We start from the raw sequence: 24,296 nt of genomic DNA, 5'->3' as shown, positions 1-24,296 counted from the left end.
ACTTTGTTTGAAGTTGCAGAGAAATGTGCGTATGTGGGGTGATGGTGGAGCTGTGACAGGATGAAGATATTGTGACAGTGTTAGGTTTTCTCTCCCTGAACTCAAACAAAGGTCTTAGTCCCTATCCAATATAGATAGCTATGGGTACCCTCACGAAAGGCATGTTATACTGTAGCCATCTACACCCCAACAGCTACAGTGGTGCTATAAAGTTTGTGAACCCTGAAGAATTTTCTCTGTTTTTGCATGAATATGACCTAAAATGTGATCAAATCTTCATGTAAATCATAAAACTAGATAAAGAGAACCCAATCAGATAAATAACACAACAAACACTATACTTGTTCATTTATTTATTGAGAAAAATGATCCAATATTACATGCATTTGTTGGAAAAAGTATGTGAACCTTTGCTTTCCCCGTTGTACAGCAATAACTTCAACCAAACATTTCTAGTAACTGTTGATTAGTTCTGCACGTCGGCTTGGAGGAATTTTAGACCATTCCTCCTTACAAAACTGCTTCAACTTTGCAATGTTGCTGGGCTTTCTTGCATGAACTGCTTGTTTCAGGTCCTTCCACAATATTTCTAGAGGATTAAGGTTAGGGCTTTGACTCAACCATTCCAAAACACTAATTTTCTTCTTTTTAAACCATTCTGTTGTTGATTTACTCTTGTCTTTTAGATCATTGTCTTGTTGCATTATCCAACTTCCATTAAGTTTCAGGTGATGGACTGCTACCCTGGCATTCTCCCGTAAAATATCTTGATACAATTTTGAATTCATTGTTCCTCTGACTGCAAGCTGACCAGGCCCTGAGGCAGCAAAGCAGCCCCAAACCATGATGCTCCTTCCACCTTGCTTCAGAGTTGGGATGAGGTTTTGGTATTTGTGTGCAGTGCCCTTTTTCCTCCAAACATAGTAATGTTGCCAAAAAGTTCAACTTTTGTCTCATCTGTCCACAAAATATTGTCTCAGAAGCATTGTAGAACATCCAGGTGTTCTTTTGCAATTTCAGACGTGCAGCAATGTTTTTATTTTGAGATCTGCTAGAGGACACATGAACAGAGACTTTAGCAAGTTCTAGAGATTTCTGCAGGTCTTTCGCTGTTACCCTTGGGTTCTTTTTCACTTCCTTCAGCATTGCACATTGTGCTCTTGGGGTGATCTTTGCAGGATGCCCACTCTAGGGAGAGTAGCAACAGTACTGAATTTCCTCCATTTGTAGACATTTTCTCTTTCTGTGGACTGACGAACACTCAGGTCTTTGGAAATACTTTTGTAGCCTTTTCCAGCTTCATGCATCTCCACAATTCTTCTTCTAATTCCTCTGAAAGTTGTTTTGATTGAGATATGGTGCTCATAAACAGACCTTTTTGAGAAGAGCAGGCTCTGGCAGTAACCTGACTTTGTGTGTCTTTTTTAAGGGGCAGGACACCTCAACATCCCACACCTCCAATTTCATCTCATTGCTTGGAACACCTGACTCCAAATAGAAGTAGGAGGCATTACCCCAGAGGTTCACATACTTTTTCCAACAAATACATGTAATACTGGATTATTTTTTCTCAATAAATAAGTGAACAAGTATAACGCTTTTTGTGTTATTTAATTAATTGGCTTCTAGCACCACTGTATATATCCCTATTTATTCTCCACGGTGAGTTTAGTTGTCAATACCCACTCTTTGAGTGGTGGGGCCCCTTTCCCTGTCAAGGAGGGGATACTTCCGGGTAGCAAAGCAGCTTAAACACATCTGATTTAATTTTAGTAATACATGCTTAAATTTAGATAAAATTCTTAAAACACATTTAGTATGTGTGTTTATGTGTTGCTTTAATACTCACAGAGAATTTCATTCTTACAAAGAATTTCCAAAGTACAAACCATTTCTAAAACACAAAGGATTTTCAAAACACAGGTACAATTCCTAAAGGCTATAAAGCTATCAATGAGGTGCAGATGAATGAGTTGGTCTGTGGCCGAAATTGAGGAAAAGGACTGGACTCTAGTCACCCTGTCTTTCTGTCATTCTTTCTATTGTTCCTTGACCATTCCTAACAGGACTAACAGCTCTCTAACATTTATACTGTTTTCCTTCCCACTACTTGGTGACTTTACACACGTGATATTTTTCGGATACCTCTGCTGGGAAATTCACACAGATGGTCAAAAAGCTTCTTGGCACAGAGTTCCCAGACACCCAAAATTAATGCTGTGAGGGCTGATTCTCTGAGTACACAAATCTCTCAACTACTGATAGCGAAAGCATTTCAATCTCAGTTTGATACTGTTAATCAAAATCGGCTAGTTCTAATACAAGCTGGAAAGTTGAAAACATTGAATTCAATGCTATATTCTGAAGGTTGCAACGTGCCTAGGTGGAAGATAACATGCCATTTCTTGGGCTTACTTTGGGCCTCACTGAAACAGGTCAAAGTGCCAGGGGTCAGTGTGGGAGGGAGATAGAGAATTAAAAAGGGGAAAACTGGATGCCTCATTTTGTCATCAAATATCCTTGGGACAGCTCAGACTTAATTGAACTGCAGACAGAAAAGGATGAGGCTGAATTATACAGGTTGTAAACAAATGGAACCATCAACATTTAGTCATTCAAACTATGAATCTAAGACTTACTGACAGATAAATCAAGGAAGGTAGTGCACTCGTGGCTGACAAGAGAAATTAGGGATAGTATCAATTCCAAAGAAGTAGCATACAAATTAGCCAGAGAAAGTGGCTCACCTGAGGACTGGGAGAAATTCAGAGTTCAGCAGAGGAGGACAAAGGCTTAATTAGGAAGGGGAAAAAAGATTATGAGAGAAAACTGGCAGGGAATATAAAAACTGACTGTAAAAGCTTTTATAGATATATAAAAAGGAAAAGACTGGTAAAGACAAATGTAGGTCCCCTACAGACAGAAACAGGTGAATTGATTATGGGGAGCAAGGACATGGCAGACCAATTGAATAATTACTTCGGTTCTGTCTTCACTAAGGAGGACATAAATAATCTTCCTGAAATAGTAGGGGACAGAGGGTCCAGTGAGATGGAGGAACTGAGCGAAATACATGTTAGGAGGGAAGTGGTGTTAGGTAAATTGAAGGGATTGAAGGCAGATAAATCCCCAGGGCCAGATGGTCTGCATCCTAGAGTGCTTAAGGAAGTAGCCCAAGAAATAGTGGATGCATTAGTGATAATTTTTCAAAACTCGTTAGATTCTGGACTAGTTCCTGAGGATTGGAGGGTGGCTAATGTAACCCCACTTTTTAAAAAAGGAGGGAGAGAGAAACCGGGGAATTATAGACCGGTTAGCCTAACGTCGGTGGTGGGGAAACTGCTGGAGTCAGTTATCAAAGATGTGATAACAGCACATTTGGAAAGCGGTGAAATCATCGGACAAAGTCAGCATGGATTTGTGAAAGGAAAATCATGTCTGACGAATCTCATACAATTTTTTGGGGATGTAACTAGTAGAGTGGATAGGGGAGAACCAGTGGATGTGGTATATTTGGATTTTCAAAAGGCTTTTGACAAGGTCCCACACAGGAGATTAGTGTGCAAACTTAAAGCACACGGTATTGGGGGTAAGGTATTGATGTGGATAGAGAATTGGTTAGCAGACAGGAAGCAAAGAGTGGGAATAAAAGGGACCTTTTCAGAATGGCAGGCGGTGACTAGTGGGGTACCGCAAGGCTCAGTGCTGGGACCCCAGTTGTTTACAATATATATTAATGACTTGGATGAGGGAATTAAATGCAGCATCTCCAAGTTTGCGGATGACACGAAGCTGGGTGGCAGAGTTAGCAGTGAGGAGGATACTAAGAGGATGCAGAGTGACTTGGATAGGTTGGGTGAGTGGGCAAATTCATGGCAGATGCAAGTTAATGTGGATAAATGTGAAGTTATCCACTTTGGCGGCAAAAACAGGAAAACAGATTATTATTTGAATGGTGGCCGATTAGGAAAAGGGGAGGTGCAATGAGACCTGGGTGTCATTATACACCAGTCATTGAAAATGGGCATGCAGGTACAGCAGGCGGTGAAAAAGGCGAATGGTATGCTGGCATTTATAGCGAGAGGATTCGAGTACAGGAGCAGGGAGGTACTACTGCAGTTGTACAAGGCCTTGGTGAGACCACACCTGGAGTATTGTGTGCAGTTTTGGTCCCCTAATCTGAGGAAAGACATCCTTGCCATAGAGGGAGTACAAAGAAGGTTCACCAGATTGATTCCTGGGATGGCAGGACTTTCATATGAAGAAAGACTGGATGAACTGGGCTTGTACTCGTTGGAATTTAGAAGATTGAGGGGGGATCTGATTGAAACGTATAAAATCCTAAAGGGATTGGACAGGCTAGATACAGGAAGATTGTTCCCGATGTTGGGGAAGTCCAGAACGAGGGGTCACAGTTTGAGGATAAAGGGGAAGCCTTTTAGGACCGAGATTAGGAAAAACTTCTTCACACAGAGAGTAGTGAATCTGTGGAATTCTCTGCCACAGGAAACAGTTGAGGCCAGTTCATTGGCTATATTTAAGAGGGAGTTAGATATGGCCCTTGTGGCTACGGGGATCAGGGGATATGGAGGGAAGGCTGGGGCGGGGTTCTGAGTTGGATGATCAGCCATGATCATAATAAATGGCGGTGCAGGCTCAGAGGGCCGAATGGCCTACTCCTGCACCTATTTTCTATGTTTCTATGTTTCTATTTGACAGATCAAATCTGTCAGTTAGTTTCACTGCTAATGAGGGAGTCCAGTGTTTGCTGGGCCTACCCAGTTTTACACTCGGAAATTGACACTTGCATCATGATATGAAACCTCATGGATTTTAATGGCGATTGGAGCCAGTAAGATTAGGAAGCAAAGAAAAAAATGACTATTTTTTAAAATTTATGTTGCTTCAGTTGAATGATTGGGTCACATAGGTCTATGTCCAATTGACATAAGAGCCTGTAGATGGGGGAATCTGGAGCAACAAACAATCCACTAGAGGAATCCACTGTGGGGTGGGGAGGGGGAGAGGGAAGAATTGTTGATGTTTTAGAGGAATTTGGTGGGTGGAGCAGCAACTGGGGGGAGGGGGAAGAATTGTTGATGTTTCAGGTCAAAAATCTGCGAAAGGATTGGCACTGAGTTTTGACCAGAAAAGTTGACAATATCTTGAGACTCTTCAGCAGGTAGAAGGTTATGCACCATGTAGCAGGGAAGGGTTTGATTAATTTTGGAATAGGTTAAAAGGTCAGAACAACACCATGGGCCAAAGGGCCTGTATTGTGCTGTACAGTTCTATGCTCTCAGATTGTTTGTTGTTTTACATTTACTGTGTTTTAGATGAATAAGAGGAATCTTAAATAAATCTATTAAATTAGAATCATAATGTCATATAACACAGAAACAGGTCCTTCCATCTACTGTGTCTACAGCAGCGATAATATATCTATCTATCCTAATACCATTACCAGGCATTTGGCATTCGAAATCTTGGCATTTCACCTTCACCCTTTTTAAGTGTACTTGTCTCTACCACAACTTCAGGCAATATATTCCTCTCTAGAAGAAAAATTCTCTTCCCAAGCAACCTTTAAATCTCTGACTGCTTACCTTAAATCAATGCCCTGATCACAAACTCTAAAGAACTAGACAGATGAAGCAATATAGAGGATGTTCCCAGAGGCTGGTGAGTCCAGAGTCAGGGGTCACAGCCACAGGACATGAGAAATTCCTTTTCGAACCAAAATCAGGAGAAATTTCTTCATCGAGAAGGTAGGGAACGCTCTCCATTTCAGAAAGCAATGGAGGCCAAGTAATTAAGCAAGTCGTTAAGTGTTCAGGGAGGAGGTAGATATATTTTTGATGATTTCTCTGTTTTTGACCTCTGATATTGTTCCATTAATGCTCAGGGGATCAAGGTGTATGTGTAGAAGACAGGAATAGAGCACTGAAGTTAATCATCAACCATCACGTTTTGAATAGTGATACAGACCCAAAAGGCTAAATGGCTTACACCTATTTTCTATGATTTTAAATACTACTGTCTTCTTAATTATTTTAATAAATACTAATATTTTTTAAATATTTCTGAATGTCAGAGACTTTTAAAAGGTGGTGAATCAGTGACTGCTTTGAGACCGATCAAAGTGGTTGGGGTTTGTTTCAGGGATGAAGCTCTGAAGTATGGCCAATTGAGGCCTTGTGGTTGTAGGGAAGTCACTGCTGGATCTAGGATGCAGCAGGCCAGTGAGCTCGGTCCTCAGCAACCTGCCGCATTAGATGCAGCCATGAAGGAATCACAGGTGACAATTCCGGTGCAGCACAGCCACACCCATTGAATAGAGGATGGATAAGGGACGACAAAAATATCTGAACATCCTCGGTGGCTACTGAAACAAATAAAGATTACTTCATGTGGTTCCCTGGAACTGGTTCAAGGGAAGGATGGGTACTCCGCAGTTCTAACCATTAAATACCTTTAAATGTCTAGCTCCAGTGTGTGTCTCAGGCTGAGAATTTGTTCAAACCTAATAGCTATCTTCACCCACAGTAAACATACAGAACCCATATAAATTCCGGCAAGCAGAGCCTTCCCGCAAAACCACAAGGATATTACAATGTATCAGAACAAGGATCTGAAGAAGTAGTGATTCCCGTGGCCTCCTTTAATACTGGGTTACCTAATCCTTTCAGCAGTATATCTGTCTGCGTGTCTCAGCGCACAGTCTTTTCTCTACATTCGATTTGTTTTTTTTCTGCAAATGCTTTCATTAGGACTGCAAGAGCATTGAAAGCAAATAGTAGAATGTCATTAGACACCAAGAAGGGCAAACGGAATAGTTCCCCAAGGCTAGAGGATAAAGTCAGATTGCTTTAGGTTCCCGGATCACACAGGAGTGAAAACACTAAAGCAAGTAATAACTATTTCACATGGGTTCCCTCAAAGTTAAATTAAGCCGAGCACGCATATTCCACAGCACTGTGCATTTGGAAGTTCATGGATTTGGATATCCGGGTGATGACTTTAAAACATTGGCAATACAGAGGAAAAGACTCTTGGACCAGAAGCTGTCCAAAATGCAAAACAAAAATCTGTTCAACTTTTAATTGCTGAGGATGACTTTGTACATCAAAAGGATGGGCAAGTTCTACAACCATTGGCTGGAGCTCTGGGATAAGGAGACTGTAACCAGGAGGGTGAAACCTCCAGAAGTATGTGCAGCCATAATTGGCAGTCAGGTTACCTGCCAGCACTCATTGGCTAGACTTGATCATAAAAGGTTCTCCCACTGGAGACCACTTATGGTGAGGTTAGAATCCAGAGAAGAGAATGTGAAAAACATATAAGTTCCCAGGATGGTGATTGAACCAGGAATTTTGGTTTGGATACCAAATGAATGATATCATTCAATGGGGCAATTATGTTCTTTTCTGTCTTCCAAGGTAATTATGAGTTTGGTTTAACATCGCCAATGAAAGAGAAAGCTCCCATCACTGCTACCAAAGAGTGGTGAATCTGCTGAATTCTCTGCCCGATGAAGCAGTGGAGGCTACCTCAGTAAACATATTTAAGACAAGGTTAGATAGATTTTTGCATAGTAGGGGAATTAAAGGCTATGGGGAAAAGGCAGGTAGGTGGAGATGAATCCGTGGTCAGATCAGCCATGATCTTATTGAATGGTAGAGCAGGCTCGATGGGCTGGATGGCCTAATCCTGCTCCTAGTTCTTATGTTCTTATGTTCTGCTGCCCCCTCCAGAAATCTGAACTTCTGAATACGTTGTAGAACAGCAATCTGGACCAAATTAACTGTAGTCTGTAGTCATGCTTTTATGTAACTGGACAATAGACTTCCTTTACCCTTATCACTCATTGCAACACCTAAGGATTGCAAAACAGGAATGCGGTTTCTTTACTCATTATGGATTTTGGCAAGGCTTGTGCACTGGATTCCAGTTCATAAATACAGCCCCTCTTCTGAGATTGCTTGACACTTGATCCGCATTGACAGATACTAAAAATCCCTTTAGCGACCTTGCCTACACAGTCCTCTTCTCACATACAAACTTAGACAATGAAACTTTCATCTGAGTTGGAATCGGTGATGTTACATATTTGCACATCTTGCAGGGGTCACTAGATGGTGATCAGCAGCAGCAATGCTGGCAGATTGTTGTCACCTTAAGTCAAATATGCTCAGACCAAATGTAGTCTAGATATCAATTAACATAGAAAAGAATGGGAATCAATGCCTTACATCAGCATAGTCAAATGTACATAAGGTATGAGAAGTCTTAATAATGAGAGACTGAAATATCTTTGGAAAGGTTAATGATTAAAACAGACTTAGTAGATATAACACAAAGATTTGTATTTTTGTCCTTTTGTGACCTCTAAAAATCCTTTCAAAATTGGCCCACAGGAGAGGCGTGGCTAATGTGGAAACGGTAAGCCCAGTGACACATTAAAAACATGAATCTGAATAATTTAAAATTCCTCCTTAACTGAAACAAGAGCTTCAGTGCTGATGGATACTTTAATAGCTGTGTTTGGAAATGAGTTTGACACTCTCCGGAGAGGCCACAGAACAAAACGCAAGAGCAGAAGACGGAACCATGCACCAGAGCCCCATTACAGATAAAACCAATTACTTTAGAGGGGGCTTCGTGCTTAGAAGCAGACAATCTTGTCAATTGTGCAGTTTATTCATGTTAAATAAATGCAACGGCAGAAAGACGCCACTGTCGTGCATCGAAGGCTGCTGCAGTATAGTTTTTGGATAATCTACTCTAATTAGTCAGGATTAGGAGATTCATTTTCAAATGAGTACAAACTGCAATTGTGCACTGAGGTATAGTTAGGAGGCTGGATAAGACCAGGACGCTGTGATGTGATGAACCTGAGATCCAGTTTATGTCACTTCTGCAATACATTTTTCACTTTAATTGGAAACGCAGAGTGTATTTAAGAGGTTCAAAACCTCATCAGCAGTGATTCTCCTGTACGGTAGTGAGGAAGCTTTAATGCTTGCATCTTTCAGATGGCATATTAAAATGGAGTTTTATCAGCCTGTCCAAGCAGTTTACTGGACTTTTAAAGATCTCATGATACTTGTGGAAGCCTTGAAGCACTTAGTGTTAATTGATTTTGCATGGATGTTCATTTGTCCCTCTTTACACCTTCCCTGTTTTTACTTCTGGCATGTGAGGACATTTTCTTTGTGAGGACAGTAACCGTACCTCTGATTTCATTGGGAACTAGGCCCTGAAATCTTGCAGGGCACTTACAGTTCTTCATGCCTATTGATGTGTCAGAATAACGATTCCCCACATCTGCAGAATGCCAGTGATTGTACAGCAGAAGGGAGTGAGAGGAGAGCTGCACAAGGGCTTCATATGACCGTCAGCTTGGCTCAGTTCACACTCCTCCTGTCTCAGATTTAGAGGCGGTGAGTTCAAGCCCCTCCCTAGAAATCAGAACAACTGGTGAGGATGGCCCTTCCAGAACAATTAAAGTCTTATATTTTGGTAAAACGTCCAAACAAAGTGACTGCTCTCTCTCTTCAGGATATTGGTGATCATTTTGCTCCACTTGAAGATGTGGTCCGTGTGGTGTGCTCATCAATATTCTTCTTACACGTGGAATCTGCTGTGCCTGGCTGAAATTCTTCAACCTTCGGGGTCCATTTTGGCACATGTGGTGCCAGTGGCAACATTAGGCTATGGGAGGAAAGTGGGGGAGGTAGTGGTGAACCTCGTGGTGAAATATACCTCGTAGATTCTGACAGGACAAAGCAAGCCCCTTGATCCACATGTTTACATCAGCCCTACATTAATTCTATTTTATTCTGCCCACCTCAACATCAGTTTCTCATAGATTCTACCACTCACTAAGAGCGAAATAAAGTGATCAATTAAGCTAGCAACTTGCATGTCTTTGGGACGTGGGAGGAAGCCAGAGCTCTCAGAGGAAGCTCATGCAGGCACAGGGTGAGCATGCAAACTCCACACAGCCAGTGCCCTGCTTTGGGCTGGCCAGGATGAACAGGGTGGCCACTTAATGTTGAGACGCGGTGCTCTGGGTCATGCAGCGGCCGCTGCTGATTGCAGAGGACTGCAGGGATTTGTGATGGGCTGCTTCGAGTCTGACTAGACTGGCCTGGATTCTACTGTCTCTCTTGTCACCTCCTGAAGCAGCTGCCTCCCTTCTCTTTGTTTGGCTCCATGGCTCATCATTGCACTGAGACAAGATCCACGGTGGTCACTAGCTTTGGAACTTGTGACCACAGAGAAACCTCTCGGCCGGAGGAGAGCTGTGCATGGTTTAAAAGTATAAGGAGAGAGCAGCTTACATTGCATCAAGCATCATGTGAGGAGAGAGACTCTAGGATTCAATGGTCTGTTTTTAATTTCCAAAATATTCTTTATTCATAATAGTATACCCAGGAAACACAATACAATCAGTACATGTCTTTCTTAATAATCATTTCGGCAAACCAGTACATACACGTACAAAGTACCAGTTCCACCCATATTTCTTCTTTAATCAATACACTCAGAAGTGTTTGAGAGATCCCTACACAAGACACAGTCCCTCAGTGTCTACTGGCCAGCAGGACCATAGACAGTGGCCCCTCTCCATTTGTCAACAAGTGGCGCAAATGCTTCCAGTTCTCAGCAGTGAGCCTGCGCTGACCACACTGGCCAGGGTGTAGCCCTCAACCCCGCATATCAGTACTGGGCGACAGCAGTGCATCCCACAGTCTGTCCAACGCCAGCCCTCACAGGAAGCCTTTTGTGGGTCATCTGTGTTGAGCCATATGCCACAAGATCACGTCAGCTATTCCGTTGTTGAGGGAGCACCAGCAGAGGACTGAGCCCTCAGTCACTATCTCAGCACAGCAGTATCCAGCACGGGGGACAGTAGCACCCTCAGCGACTCAACCCTCCACATAGGCTGTTATATTGACTCCTACTAGCACAGACTCCAATATCACTCTTGTTCCTGAGAACCCACCCTGCACCCTAAGCAAGGTACCAGTGGAATTTAAATCAACATGGCACAGACAGCAGAGAGCAAGCTGGAATTAAAAGAAATCTCTCCCAGTGAATGAATGTAGAATTGTGGTGGACAAGGTCAGGGTTTGAAATGCGGGCATGGAGCAAAAGATTCTGTGAAGGATAAGTTTATTTTCCCACAGGGAGTGGTTAGCGCCTGGGACATGCTGCTGGAGGAGGTGGTGGTATCAGATACCACCACTATGTGTAAGAGGCACTTAGAAAGATGCTTAAATAGGGAAGGAATAGAATGATACGGAACTAAATGGGATTAATGCCGATGGGTTAAAGAAAAAAGTCTGCATGGACATGGTGGGCTGAAGGGCCTAGTTATGTTCTGTACAACTCTGAAACTCTTGACCTAATATCTCCATCTGCAAAGCTCCCCTCCCAGGTGTCTGGTTACTGGGATACTTGAGCATTGTCAACTTTAAGGGAAATCTAGAAGACTCTTAATGCTCCGGAGGCGGCTGAACTATTAGCCTTCTACTGTCACAGGAAAGTCTGTATGTCAAATGACAGATTGTTCAATGCACCCCTCCCCACCACCACCCCATCTCGGAAGTTCTGTTTGTCGGTAATGGTGATCCCGAAGCGGTGAATGGGCCCTGTTGTTCAGGCACACTTCAGCAACTTGACAGACAGTCAAATGCCATGTTAGCCGAGTTACTTATAAACCGGCCCTCAGGACAGGGAATGTTGGATTTTTTCCATGTGCTGAATCTGAATGACAGAGTCCAGAAGGCTGTCTAAAGTGAACTCTGTAAATACAGCAATCTCTGGCATTTAGCCAGCATCATTTCTAGATGTCCTGGTCTGTTGGATTCACCCATAGAAATACTAAATAAGCCATTCCAAACCATTTCTCAGCAGCAGTACAAGCACAATGCACACCTACAGTGAATGTTTCTTTTCCAAATGGTGAGATAATGACTCAATTGAATTTATTTATTCTGTACAAAATAAGATGTGAGAATATTCTGATTTTTAGATGCCGAGAATTTCATCCCTGGCAAGGAAAGCTAAACACACACAGCACACTGACAGCACTTTCTACTCTGCTTCTGAAATTCAAATGCAACTGAGTTTCTAAGGCAGAGTAGAATGCTTTTTATTGCTGTGTAGAATATTGTGCGCTACCAGACTGGTTTGAGGCACAAGCCTTTCCATTTCATTTTGCTGACATTTAATCACCCTTATTTGCCATCTCTTCTTCTCCCTGCCGCTGCTATTTTTGCCTGAATGTGTTTCTCATTATAATCTGTTCATCCTTCATATCTGCTGTTTCTGACAAAAGGTCATCAACCTGAAACCGTAGCCCTACTTTCTTTCTGCACAGATTCAGCATCACCCGCTGAGTGTCTCCAGCATTGTCAGTTTTATGGGGCCGGTTCTGAGCCTCAGCCAGCTGAATCTCACCTTGGGAAATTAGAACAATACACCATTTTATGGCTATTGACTGAAGCTATTTACATTACAGCCAGTGTAGACAGGTACTAATGCTGCAGCAGAAATATAACTAAAAATGAACAGGCATCCAGAAATCTAAAGCTTTAAATATTTTAAACCTTTCACAGCGATACGTTAAACACTAGAAAGACAAACTGGAAAAAAAAACAATGAATTTTACATGTTTTAAGATAGGCTGCCAATGACTTAATATTGTGATTGATTTCCATGTTGCTGTGAGCGCTGGCCAGGGTTTAAAAAAATTCGTATTGAAGTATTTTGGCATTAAGGTTGAGGCCAAACTTTAGTAATCCTTCTCTGAACTAAGCAACTCACTAGGCCATTCATAAGACCGGACGGTTTGCAGGCAGCCTCAGCCAAGAGGTGCAGGGTGAGTATTTGAACTTGGTTCAGAATAAAAAACACCCTGATTGAGTTTTCACCAATTGCTTTGTGAGACACCTGACATCTGCAGATTTCCTCGTGTTTGGTCCTGATTGTCTCTGCCGGTCTGCTTTAGTGCACCAATAAAACAGGAACAAAATTGCTTTAATACATTATATACAGGAACCCTTTAATATTTGTTTGCCTGTTCATAAAATTGCCAACATATAAACAACATATTTGTATTCTTTGTGAAGACGCTGTTCTAATTTTATTCCAGCTAGTGTCCACAGCCTGAGCAGCTTGTGCCCAGATCACCTGATGTGGGTCTCACACCTGAACTGCCTTATCCACTTGTCTACATTTTCCCTGAAGCATTCAGGTGCAAGGGTGGCAGCGTCAATATATTCCCAATAACTGGAAGCATGTGCCAAATGCATCATCAAACTGCTGATACACAGAGGGCTTTGACCATTGTTGCAGACATGTTTTGTTGGCAGAAGGAGTTGCCCACATTGATGGTCCCTCATTATTCTTATGCCACAAAACTACCCTGTCACATGAAGTCAAAAAGATGGATGGTTTTGGCCCTGATATATTGACAGGGAGTCCTACTTCCGCTGGCACTGTACACTGCTGCTAGTCTTCCAGAATGAAGCATAAATCTCTCAGGCACCGTCTGTATTGAGCCCAGAAGTGAAACTTGTGCTTCCCGTATGCAGATTACACCTGTGGTCTGTAATATCACACAATATCCTGCTTGTGGCAACTTCTCCTCGCACAGCTGTTGTTTGAAAACAGAAAACAACCAAACTTCTTGGAATACCTTCAACCAGTTTCCAGTGCTGGCTGCCAGGGCGTTCAAAGTCAGTGCTCCTTGACAACAGGATTTCACCTGGCCTCACCTGGCAACCACACACTCTCCCTTCTCTATCTGACATTTGAGATAGATGAATTAAACACCAGAATTACGATTTTACAGAAATTAACAAAACAGAAGTAGAAAGCAGGACATACAGGCACCTACATTATGAGCATTGCAGCGAGAAAAAGATGTTGTTTATATGTTGTCAAACCTATGAGCAGGCAGACAAGTGTAAAAGGGGTTCCGTAAATGTGCTAAAGCAAATCCCAGTCACTTTTTCTGGTTCGCTATGGAGGAGCTGCCGACTGCAACAGGACTCAATCAGGTGAACTGAAACAAGTTCAGTGAAAATCTAATTAAGTATCACAAGGGTAGTTTTTATGCTGAATTAGGTCCAAATCCTATCCTGCATCTCTGGACTGAGGCTGCCTGTAGAGAGCGCAGCTGCTGCATTGTTGGCGTGTTGGCCCTTGGGAGGTGATTCAGAAGTTAAAGAATACTCTCTAAGGTAGTGATAGCACAAGATGCCATTCAGATAAGGGAAACCACAAGGTGGGGGTTGCAGAAGGAAAAGTGGTCTTCTTTGTGTCTGGGCAAATTATACTGGTCCAATTGACCCCAACGCTGTGTGCGTCATAAAAGCCTCTGAAAGGTCTGGGCTTATCAAAGTGCTGGTGACTGCAACATCCTGCACAGAACCGAGATTCTGTGATTTCTGATGGTGAACTTGTGAATGAAAGCAGAGCTCAGAGAAATCGAATCTGGCAGAAGCTGTGAGCAAGACAGTTATGTCCCTGTGGGGACCGTTCAGCTCCTTATTTAAACGCGAGCGAGAAATGTAGGTTGCAGATCGCAACTTTGAACAGTAATCTTCCGGCCCCTGCAGACCAGATGACTTTAGATACAAGTCTGATACCAGACAAACTTCGGAGGTGCTAAGGTGAAGTGTGCCTGAGGCAATTTCTCAATGGCTGCTAATCACACCAGAAATAATCGTCATCACAACCTAAAGTGCAAAGCAGGTCTTATGTGCAAATCATGCATTAAAAATCACACATAAATCAGTCCAGTTTCCAGGCATGGGAACCCAATTCAATCCATGAATCATATTTGGTGGCTGTTATTGACAGTTAGAGCAATTACTGATTCAGATTGCCATTTTATCCCTATCCAGGGTCTATCGAGCCTCTCTTAATTTGCCGATAACCCATTTTAATGGGATGGAGACATGCTGATTACACTGCTGCTATGAGCGCCCACGTTGATCTCCTTATCAGATGATAACATGCATTACATGTCAGAAAGGGCATCCGTTTTGTTAACAGTTTCCACAGCAACGGGGATGGCAGGGCTCCTTATGGTTCGAAGACGGACTGTCATGTGTGGCAGAATATCGGGCTGAGCTCATCAGGGAGATGACAGGTTTGCAACCAGTGAAGCAAAAGCATAAAAGAAAGAGCTGGGGTCACCCAGGGAATCCATAATAGAAGCCTTGCCTTCGCTTAGAACGGTGCCAATAAAGACGTCCGGTGTCTTTGTGCCACTCAGCAGTCCTGGCCAGACCGACCTGCTGCCATCATGCAGGCTCACAGTTAAATCTGCCTTTAAGTTGAACACTTTTTCTTTCCATTCATTCATGGGACATGGATGTGACCAGCGTGTCCAGCAATTTTGCCTGTTCTTAATTACCCTTGGACAGGAGAGTTTGCTAGGCCATTTCTGGAGGCAACCACATTACTGTGGGACTGGAGTCACAGTTTGCTAAGGATACTAGGTTTGCTCTTTAGGCACTTTAAACCACTATGAATTGCATGATCTCTTTATTCCTGATTTATTTAACTGAGCTAAGTTCCACGTCTCCCATTCAGGGAATTGAATAATGAACATAGCCCCGGCGTTGTTGGTACAGTAACATTTAACCCTTAAATAATGCAGAAGGTTCTATGAATATGATCAGGTAGCAAAGGATTAAGTTGTATCAGAAGCAGTGGAACCAGTACCCAGAGGGAATGGAGCTGAGGAGGAGTAGAGCTCAGAGGAAAGAAGAGGGGAAATGGTAAGGAGAACAGAGAAAAAAGGTGGAGGCAGCTCATGGGGGGGGGGGGAGAGGAGGATGGAGAGAATAGGACAAGGAGCAAGGACAAGCAGAGAATAAAATGAGAGGGGGAGAAGAAGTAATGGTAGGGGAGTAGGGTGTGAAAGAGGTGAGGAGGGGAAAGAGAGAAGAAAAGAACAAAAGAAGCCATTAAAAAGAGAGAAAAGGTTTGGGGTTGGGTAAAGGAGGAGTACTGGGAACGTGTGAATGGGAAGGGTAAGGGTAAAGGTTCTCGTCATGGAGTGACATACTCAACTTGATTACTTCTTCGCGCGGATAATTAAATGCAAACAGCAGTTCTGAGAAGATGCATTTAGGAAAGTCCATCCCCCAAAAGGCAGGAGCTCAGGGCTCACCTGAGTGACAGGGAGTAGTCATTCCGGCTGGTCTCGCTATTCCGCACTAGGTAACTACACTCCTTACACCGCATCAGCAAGTTCTCTGCGTCCGCCCGGCTGATGGCACCATGGTACCACCTGGTAGAGAAAGGGAAAAATAGAGAGTGAGACTGAGGGAGCAAGAGCGAGCGAGAGAGCTGACTGAGTGGGACTGGAAGTGAGAACGAACAGGAAGCTGACTGTGAGATGCAACAGGAGCAGGGTGCGAGTGATACTGAGCACACCAGAGTGATCGACAGCACTGCAGAAGGTGAGAAGTACAGTGAGTTTCATACAGTGACTATAACTTTCCTCCTTGCCTTTACAGTCAAGAAGCCCAGGACAAACAGTTCCTGCCATCCATCTGTCATGGTTGTGAAAGATTGTGTGGAAACTATTTCCGCATCCAGATTAAGGTTTATCCCACAACCAACAGCAATAAATTCAAATGAACTGATCACATATCTTACTTTAATTTTCTGTGTGAAAATTGGCTGCAGCGTTACACACATCAACCCACTTACAACTGGGTTGGAAGATGTACAGTAGCTATGGGGGGTGTTGGGATGGAGGGGGGGGACATTTCTGTGGTAGTTTTGTGCAGAAAGCCTTGTATGATAGAATAGGTTTTATACACCTCACAAAGAGGCAGAAAATGGGTGGGATTCCATACCACCAAACTACTTAATGAGAAACCTAGATGGAGGACAATGAGTGAATGAACTTATTCAGCATCAGATCTGTCGGTAGGTTCATCTGACACTGCAAACTGCCCCTAGTGTAATGGAGCGGTAGAATCCAGAGGATAATTGCTGGGAATGTGGAAAGAATCACATGAGGTTAGTGTAACTGAACGCTTATTGGTCATTGCTGACAGACTGAACTGATAGACATTTTCTGTGCTGTCTGGGTCTCTATGAGATTGGATAAAATTGGGTCTCCTTTCACTAACTCCAAAGTAAGCCTTGGTTCTCTGCACAAAGCTGCCACAAGGTTGTGGTTGGGTGGTACCGTGTGGGTCATAGGGGTTGGTTGGTTGGTGGGGGGGTGGTTGTTGCGACAGAGTTAAGGATATGAGTGCAGGAAGGAGTAAGAAAATTAAGAGACTTGCTTTGAGGTGTTTCTGTTTTTTTGTTTCAGAAATCCAGCATCTGCTGCCTTTTATTTTTCAATAGTTTCAATCGAGAAAATAAAAATTTTAATCACATATTATAGAGAAAAAAACATGGATTCATAGAGCTATACAGCACAGAAACAGGCCCTTTGTCCGAACTCATGCATGTTCCATTTGAGTTTGGCCCATATCAAACCATTTCCTATTCATGCACCTGTCACATGGTTTTGAAATGCTACATTTGCACCAGCCTCTATCAGCTCCTCTGGCAGTTAGTTACATATACACTCCGTCCTCTGTGAGAAAACTGGTCCCTCAGATTCCCCTTTAAACCTTTCTCCTCTCACTTAAACAGTGCCATTTAGTTATAGACTCTCTCCTAAGAAAAAGACTATTAAATCTATTTATGCCCCTTATTGTTTTAGAAACCCCTACAAGGTCACCCCAGAGTCTCCCCCTCTTCGGGGGAAAAAAAGTCCCACCTTATCCAATCCTTCCTTTTAACTCAAGACCTCAAGTCCTGGCAACAACCCTGCTGTTTTTTTCTGCACCTTCTGTAACTTAATCACATCCTTCTTGTAAGTGGTGACCAGAGTTGTACACAATAATCCAAGTGCAGTCTAACCAACACATTGTAGCTCAAACAACTGATTGAATTTCCAGGTAAATACATGTTCTTATTTTCTCTTAGCTCTTTGTATCACAGGAGGCAATATGGCCAATCAAGTCTATTCCAGCTCTCAGAAAAATCTCAATAGTCTCTCTTATTTCTCTCTAACTCATTCACTTTCTTACAGCCCCATCATCTCCACCCTAATTCTTCCCGCCAGCCTCTGAAGGGTAGTGAAACATAACCAATTAATCTACTAGCTTCCATGGGTTTGGGATGTAGGAGGAAACTGGAACAACCAGAAGAAATCCACATGTTCACAGGGAGAATGTGCAAACTCCCCACAACTCCAGAGGTCAGAATTGAACTGGAGTTGCTAAAGCTCTGAAGCAACAGCACTACCCAATGCATCATTGCAAGTTGCTTCCCTACACAGAGACATTTTCAAAACAAATTACTTTTAAAGACCTTTTTTAATGATACATTAGGTGTTCAATTCTGTTGGATATTGTTCAACTCCAGGTCAAGGGTGCACCCAAACAATGCTCTTTCATTGCAATCCTGCAGGCAAAATTATAATTATTATTGAACCACTATTAACCTAACCTTTATTAAGAATTCTTATTTAATGAGGTGAAGCATTCCATTATGCTTTACTATTAGGGGTCATGACAAGAGCCAGTGGAAGTTTGGAGAGACATATGCCAACTTCCTTTGGTACCATCCCAGAGGGTTTCACTATATAATGTATTGCATCAGATGTACTTCTGCCACAGGTGAGGTTCCAGAATACTTAAGGATTGATAAGGATGTTCCTTTTTTTACAAAGGGCAGCCGGGATAAGCCAGGTAACCACAGGTCAGTGAGCCTTAGTGTCAGTGGTAGTGAAATTATTGTGCAAAATTCTAAGTACAGGATTTATGTTTATTTGGAAAGGCAGAGGCTGATTAGAGATAGACAACATGGCTTTTGTGGGGGTTGTTCTACTAATTTGATTGAGGCTTTTGAAGAGGTAGCAAAGAAGACTGGTGAAGTCAGGGCAGTAAGTGCTGTCTGTAAAGACTTTAGCAAGGCTCTTAACAAAGTCTTGCATGGTAGGGTGGTCCAAAGGTTAACACACAAGGCAAGAAGGCAATTGGATGATAGGAGGCTTGGTGATAGGAGGCAGAGAGTAGTGTGGAAGCACATTTTCCTGATTGGAAATCTGTGATTAGTGCTGTACCACAGATATTGATGCAGGAACCATTGTTGTTTGTGATATACACATACAGTGGCCAGTTTATTAGGTACCTCCTGTATCTAATAAAGTGGCCAATGAGTGTATGTTCATGGTCTTCTGCTGCTGTAGCCCATCCACTTCAAGGCTCAATGTACTGTGCATTCAGAGATATTCTTCTGCATACCACTATTGTAACGTGTGGCTATTTGAGTCACAGTCGCCTTTCTGTCAGCCTGAACCAGTCTGACCATTCTCCTCTGACCACTCTCATGAACAAGGTGTTTTCGCCCACAGAACTGCCGTCCACTGGATGTATTCTTATTTCTCGCAACATTCTCTATAAATTCTAGAGACAGCTGTGCATGAAAATCACAGATGATCAACAGTTTCTAAAATACTCAAACCATCCTGTCAGGCATCAACAATCATTCCATGGTCAAATGAACCTCTTGACCATGTTTGCATTTATTTTAATGGATTGAATTGGCTGATAAGATATTTGCATGACTAATCAGGTGTGCAGGTGTACCTAATAAAGTGGCCATTAAGTGTATATCAATCCCATCTGCCTGCACTACGACAGTATCTTTCTCTGCCTTGCATTTATGTCTGTCTGTCTGTCTGTCTGTCTGTCTGTCTGTCTGTCTGTCTGTCTGTCTGTCTGTCTAAATGCTTCTGAACCAAAGCAATTGTGTCTGATCATCTCCTCTGGCAGCATGTATTGGATGCTAGACACTCTCTGTGAGATCCTTACACTTTAGAACCTATTTTCAACTCCTACCTTTCACCTTAATGTAGCAACTAAATCTGCACATGGTACTCCCAGGGCAGCTTAACTGCGTTTGTAAAATTTCAATAACGCATCCCAATTCTTATACCATCAGATCCAACCTATGAAGGCAAGTGTGCCTTATGTCTCTTCATCTTCCTATCAACCTGTTTTGCCACTTTCAGTGAACAATGGATTTGAATCCCAAGCTCTCTCTGCTCATCAATATTCCTTGGGGCTTATCACTTACTGTATATGCCTGATCCCTAACTGACTTCCCAGAATCCAGAGGCCCTCATGCCTCCTGTTTGCACAGGCCTCTAATTCCGAGACCCACCAAACTTGTGGGGAATCACTAATCTGGCAGAGTCACCAGCCCTTGCCCTCACTGGTCTTCACCCACTGCTCTCGCCAACCCAACATCCGTCCATTGGGATCGCTGGCCTTCGACTGTGGAGCATGGAATGGAGGCCTAGCCACCGGACTGATCACTAACTGCCCCACATCCCTGTGCACTGCTCCCTCTAAGCTGTGCAGGTGCCTATAGCCTTTGTTACCGCACAGCTGTAATAAAGACAGACAAGACAAAGTTTACGAAACGTGAAAGATTTTCTTTGTTGTACTGTATTTCATTATATCCTTCAATTTATAAATAAAATCAAGTGATTTTTCTCGATTTTATTCTAAACATTCATAGTATGCATATTACAAAAAATTACAATGTCCATTTAGGAATTGGATGGCAAAGGGGAAGAAGCTGTTCCTGAATCACTGAGTGTGTGCCTTCAGGTTTTTGTACCTCCTACCTGATGGTAACAGTGAGAAAAGGGCATGTCCTGGGTGTTGGAGGTCCTTAATAATTGAAGCAACTCACATAAAAGTTGCTGGTGAACGCAGCAAGCCAGGCAGCATCTCTAGGAAGAGGTGCAGTCGACGTTTCAGGCCGAGACCCTTCGTCCGGACTAACTGAAGGAAGAGTGAGTTAATAATTGAAGCTGCCTTTCTGAGACACCACTCCCTGAAGCTGTCCTGGGTACTTTGTAGGCTAGTACCCAAGATGGAGCTGACTAGATTTACAACCTTCTGCAGCTTCTTTTGGTCCTGTGCAGTAGCCCCCCCATACCAGACAGTGATGCAGCCTGTCAGAATGCTCTTCACAGTACATCTGTAGAAGTTTTTGAGTGTACTTGTTGACATGCCAAATCTCTTCAAACTCCTAATATAGCCGCTGTCTTGCTTTCTTTATAACTACATTGATATGTTGGGACCAGGTTAGATCCCCAGAGATCTTGACACCCAGGAACATGAAACTGCTCACCCTCTCCACTTCTGATCCCTGTATGAGGATTGGCATGTGTTCCTTCGTCTTACCCTTCCTAAAGTCCACAATCAGCTCTTTCATCTTACTGATGTTGAGTGCCAGGTTGTTGCTTTGGCACCACTCCACTAGTTGGCATATTTCACTCCTGTATGCCCTCTCATCACCACCTGAGATTCTACCAACAATGGTTGTATTGTCAGCAAATTTATGGATGGTATTTGAGCTACATTAACTTAGTGGCAGTACAATGCAATACGTAAGTATAGAAAAAAAATCAATTATAGTAAATATATAAAGTGCTTATAAACAGTATTCACTCCTTTGGAAATTTTCACATTTTATTGTTTTACAACATTGAATCACAGTGGATTTTATTTGACTTCTTTGACACTGATCAACAGAAAAATACTCATTCGTGCCAAAGTGATCTAAATTAATTATGAATATAAAAACCAAAATAATTGATTACATCAGTATTTACACCCTTTAATATGACACATCAAATCATCACTGGTGCAGCTAATTGGTTTTGGAAGTCACATAATTAGTTAAGTGGAGATCTGGAGGCCTGTGTGCAGTCGAGGTGTTTCAATTGATTGATGTAAAAATACACCTGTATCTGGAAGGCCCAACTGCTGGAAAGTCAGTATCCTGGCAAAAACTACATCATGAAGACAAAAAAACACCCCATGCAACTCTGCAAAAAGGGTTATTGAAAAGCACAAGTCAGGAGGTGGATATAAGAACTGTAAGGGGTTTCTTCTTTTATGTTACTGCGAAGGCTAACAAAATGGCTTCTTTGTTATGTTATAATTAAAATGGCTTTTCTGTAATAATGACTGCGATGTAAGGAGTTCTCTCTCTCTCTCTGCTTGTTTGGGTTATATTATTGATAAGAGAGAGAACGAACCAATTGGGAAAGATGTTATTCTTTCTTGTGTGTCTGTACGCTATTGTTTTTTGCAGGCTTTGGGGCAGAAGGCGCAATGGGGACAGAGAGAGGAGATGCGATGCTGTGACTCTCGGCGGCGGGAACGACCCTGGGTGGGAGTCCGAGGCCCAGGGTCTTTGGCGAGGAGAGGAGACGAAGGCAGACTCATGTGGAGCATCTGGTCGACCGTGGTTGGTCCCAGGCGGCGGGTCGAGTGGGTCGGAGGGGATCGAATGGTGGAAAGGAGTCTTGGTTAATTGAGCTCCAACTGTTGTGCACGAAGTGGTTGAACTTTGATAAGTTTGGCACCTTTTACTTTACTTTTATATTTTATCTCTATTAATTACATAGTTCCAGTAAGATCTATGAAGTGTAATGACTTAATCGGATATGGTTGTACTGTCTGTTATTTGGGCGGGGTGGGGTACATCACACAGCATCCACACAAACTTGATTACCCAGTTTGGCGGGGCCTAAGGCTGCTCCCCCTAGACGAAAGCGAGTTGAGCGAGCCTGAGGCTTACCAGGGGGCTACAGAACATTTCCAAGTCACTGAATATCCCTTGGAGTACAGTTAAGTCAATCATAAAGAAATGGAAAGAATATGGCACAGCTGTAAATCTGCCTAGATCAGGCCGTCCTCAAAAACTGAATGGTTGTGCAAGAAGGGCACTTGTGAGTGAGGCCACCAAGAAATCTCAGCTGGAGTTTATCAGAAGGCATGTGGGAGACTCTGAACTCAGCTGGAAGGAGTTTTGATGGTCTGATGAATCCAAAATTGAAGTTTCTGACATTAAGACGAAACACTATGTTTGGCGTAAACCAAACACAGCACATCATCAAAAAGACCCCATTCCAACCGTGACACACGGTGGTGACTGCATCATGCTGTGGGGATGCTTCACTGCAGCAGGCCCTGGAAGGCTTGTGAAGGTACGGGGGGAAATGAATGCAGCAAAATGCAGAGAAATCTTGCAGGAAAACCTGATGCAGTTTGGAAGAAAACTGCGACTTGGAAGATTTGTTTTCCAGCAACAATGAAGCCCCAAGCATAAAGCCAAAACTACATAGTAATGATTTAAAAACAACAAATGTAATGTCCTGGAGTGGCCAAGTCAGAGTCCAGACCACAATTCAATTGAGAATTTGTGGCTGGACTTGAAATGACTGTTTACTCACAATCCCCATGCAATCAGATGGAGCTTGAGCAGTTCTGTAAAAAAGAATGGGGAAAAATTGCAGTGTCCAGATGTACAAAGCTGATAGAAACCTATCCACACAGACTCAAGGCTGCAATTGCTGCCAAAGATGCATCTACTAAAGATCGATTTGAAGGGGGTGGATACTTATGCAATCAATTATTTTGTGTTTTATATTTGTAATTAATTTAGATCACTTTGTAGAGATCTGTTTTCACTCTGATACTAGACAGCCCTTTTCTGCTGATCAGAGTCAAGTCAAAAAAGCCAAATTAAATCCACTGTGATTCAATGTTGTAAGTAAAACAATAAAACATGAAAACTTCCAAGGGAGCTGAATGCTTTTGATAGGCACTGAATATGTATATTAAACAGATAAATCAAAAATAGTGCAAAAACAGAAAGAAAAAGTGAGGGAGCGTTCATGGGTTCAATGTCCATTTAGGAATCAGATGGCAGAGAGGAAGAAGCTGTTCCTGAATCACTGTGCCTTCAGGCTTTTGTGCCTCCTTCTTGAATGTAACAATGAGAAGAGGGCATGTCCTGGGTGATGGGGGTCCTTTATAATGGCCTTTCTGAGGCTCTGCTTGAAGATGACTTGGATACTAGAGGCTACAGTATACCCATGATGGAGCTGACTAATTTTTTCACATTTCTGTAGCTTCTTATGATTCTGTACAGTATCTTACCCCCCCACACCAGACAGTGATGCAGCCTGTCAGAATGCTGTCCACGGTACATCTGGAAAAGGTTTCGAGTGTTTTAGGTGACAAACCAAATTTCCTCGAACTTCTAATGAAACATAGCCACTATATTGTCTTCTTTATTGCTGCATCAATATACTAGGACCAGGTTAGACCCTCAGAGATATGGACACCCAGGAACTTGAAACTGCTCACTCGCTCCACTTC

The 24,296-nt window shown here is 42.7% G+C and overlaps 1 protein-coding gene across 2 annotated transcripts in view; it reads right to left on the bottom strand.

Annotated features, from left to right (window-relative positions):
* Window positions 1-24,296, bottom strand: part of LOC134337356 (SH2 domain-containing adapter protein F-like) — a 343,478-nt gene that overhangs the window by 43,587 nt on the left and 275,595 nt on the right. For both annotated transcript variants that reach the window (XM_063032282.1, XM_063032283.1), the window contains one exon: window positions 16,202-16,321. In XM_063032282.1, the coding sequence (XP_062888352.1) occupies window positions 16,202-16,321 (120 nt within the window). The remainder of the gene's footprint in view (window positions 1-16,201; window positions 16,322-24,296) is intronic.

The sequence above is a fragment of the Mobula hypostoma genome, chromosome 24 (assembly GCF_963921235.1).
Source record: "Mobula hypostoma chromosome 24, sMobHyp1.1, whole genome shotgun sequence".
NCBI lineage: Eukaryota > Metazoa > Chordata > Chondrichthyes > Myliobatiformes > Myliobatidae > Mobula > Mobula hypostoma.
This window is presented reverse-complemented; position numbering and strand designations above follow the sequence as displayed.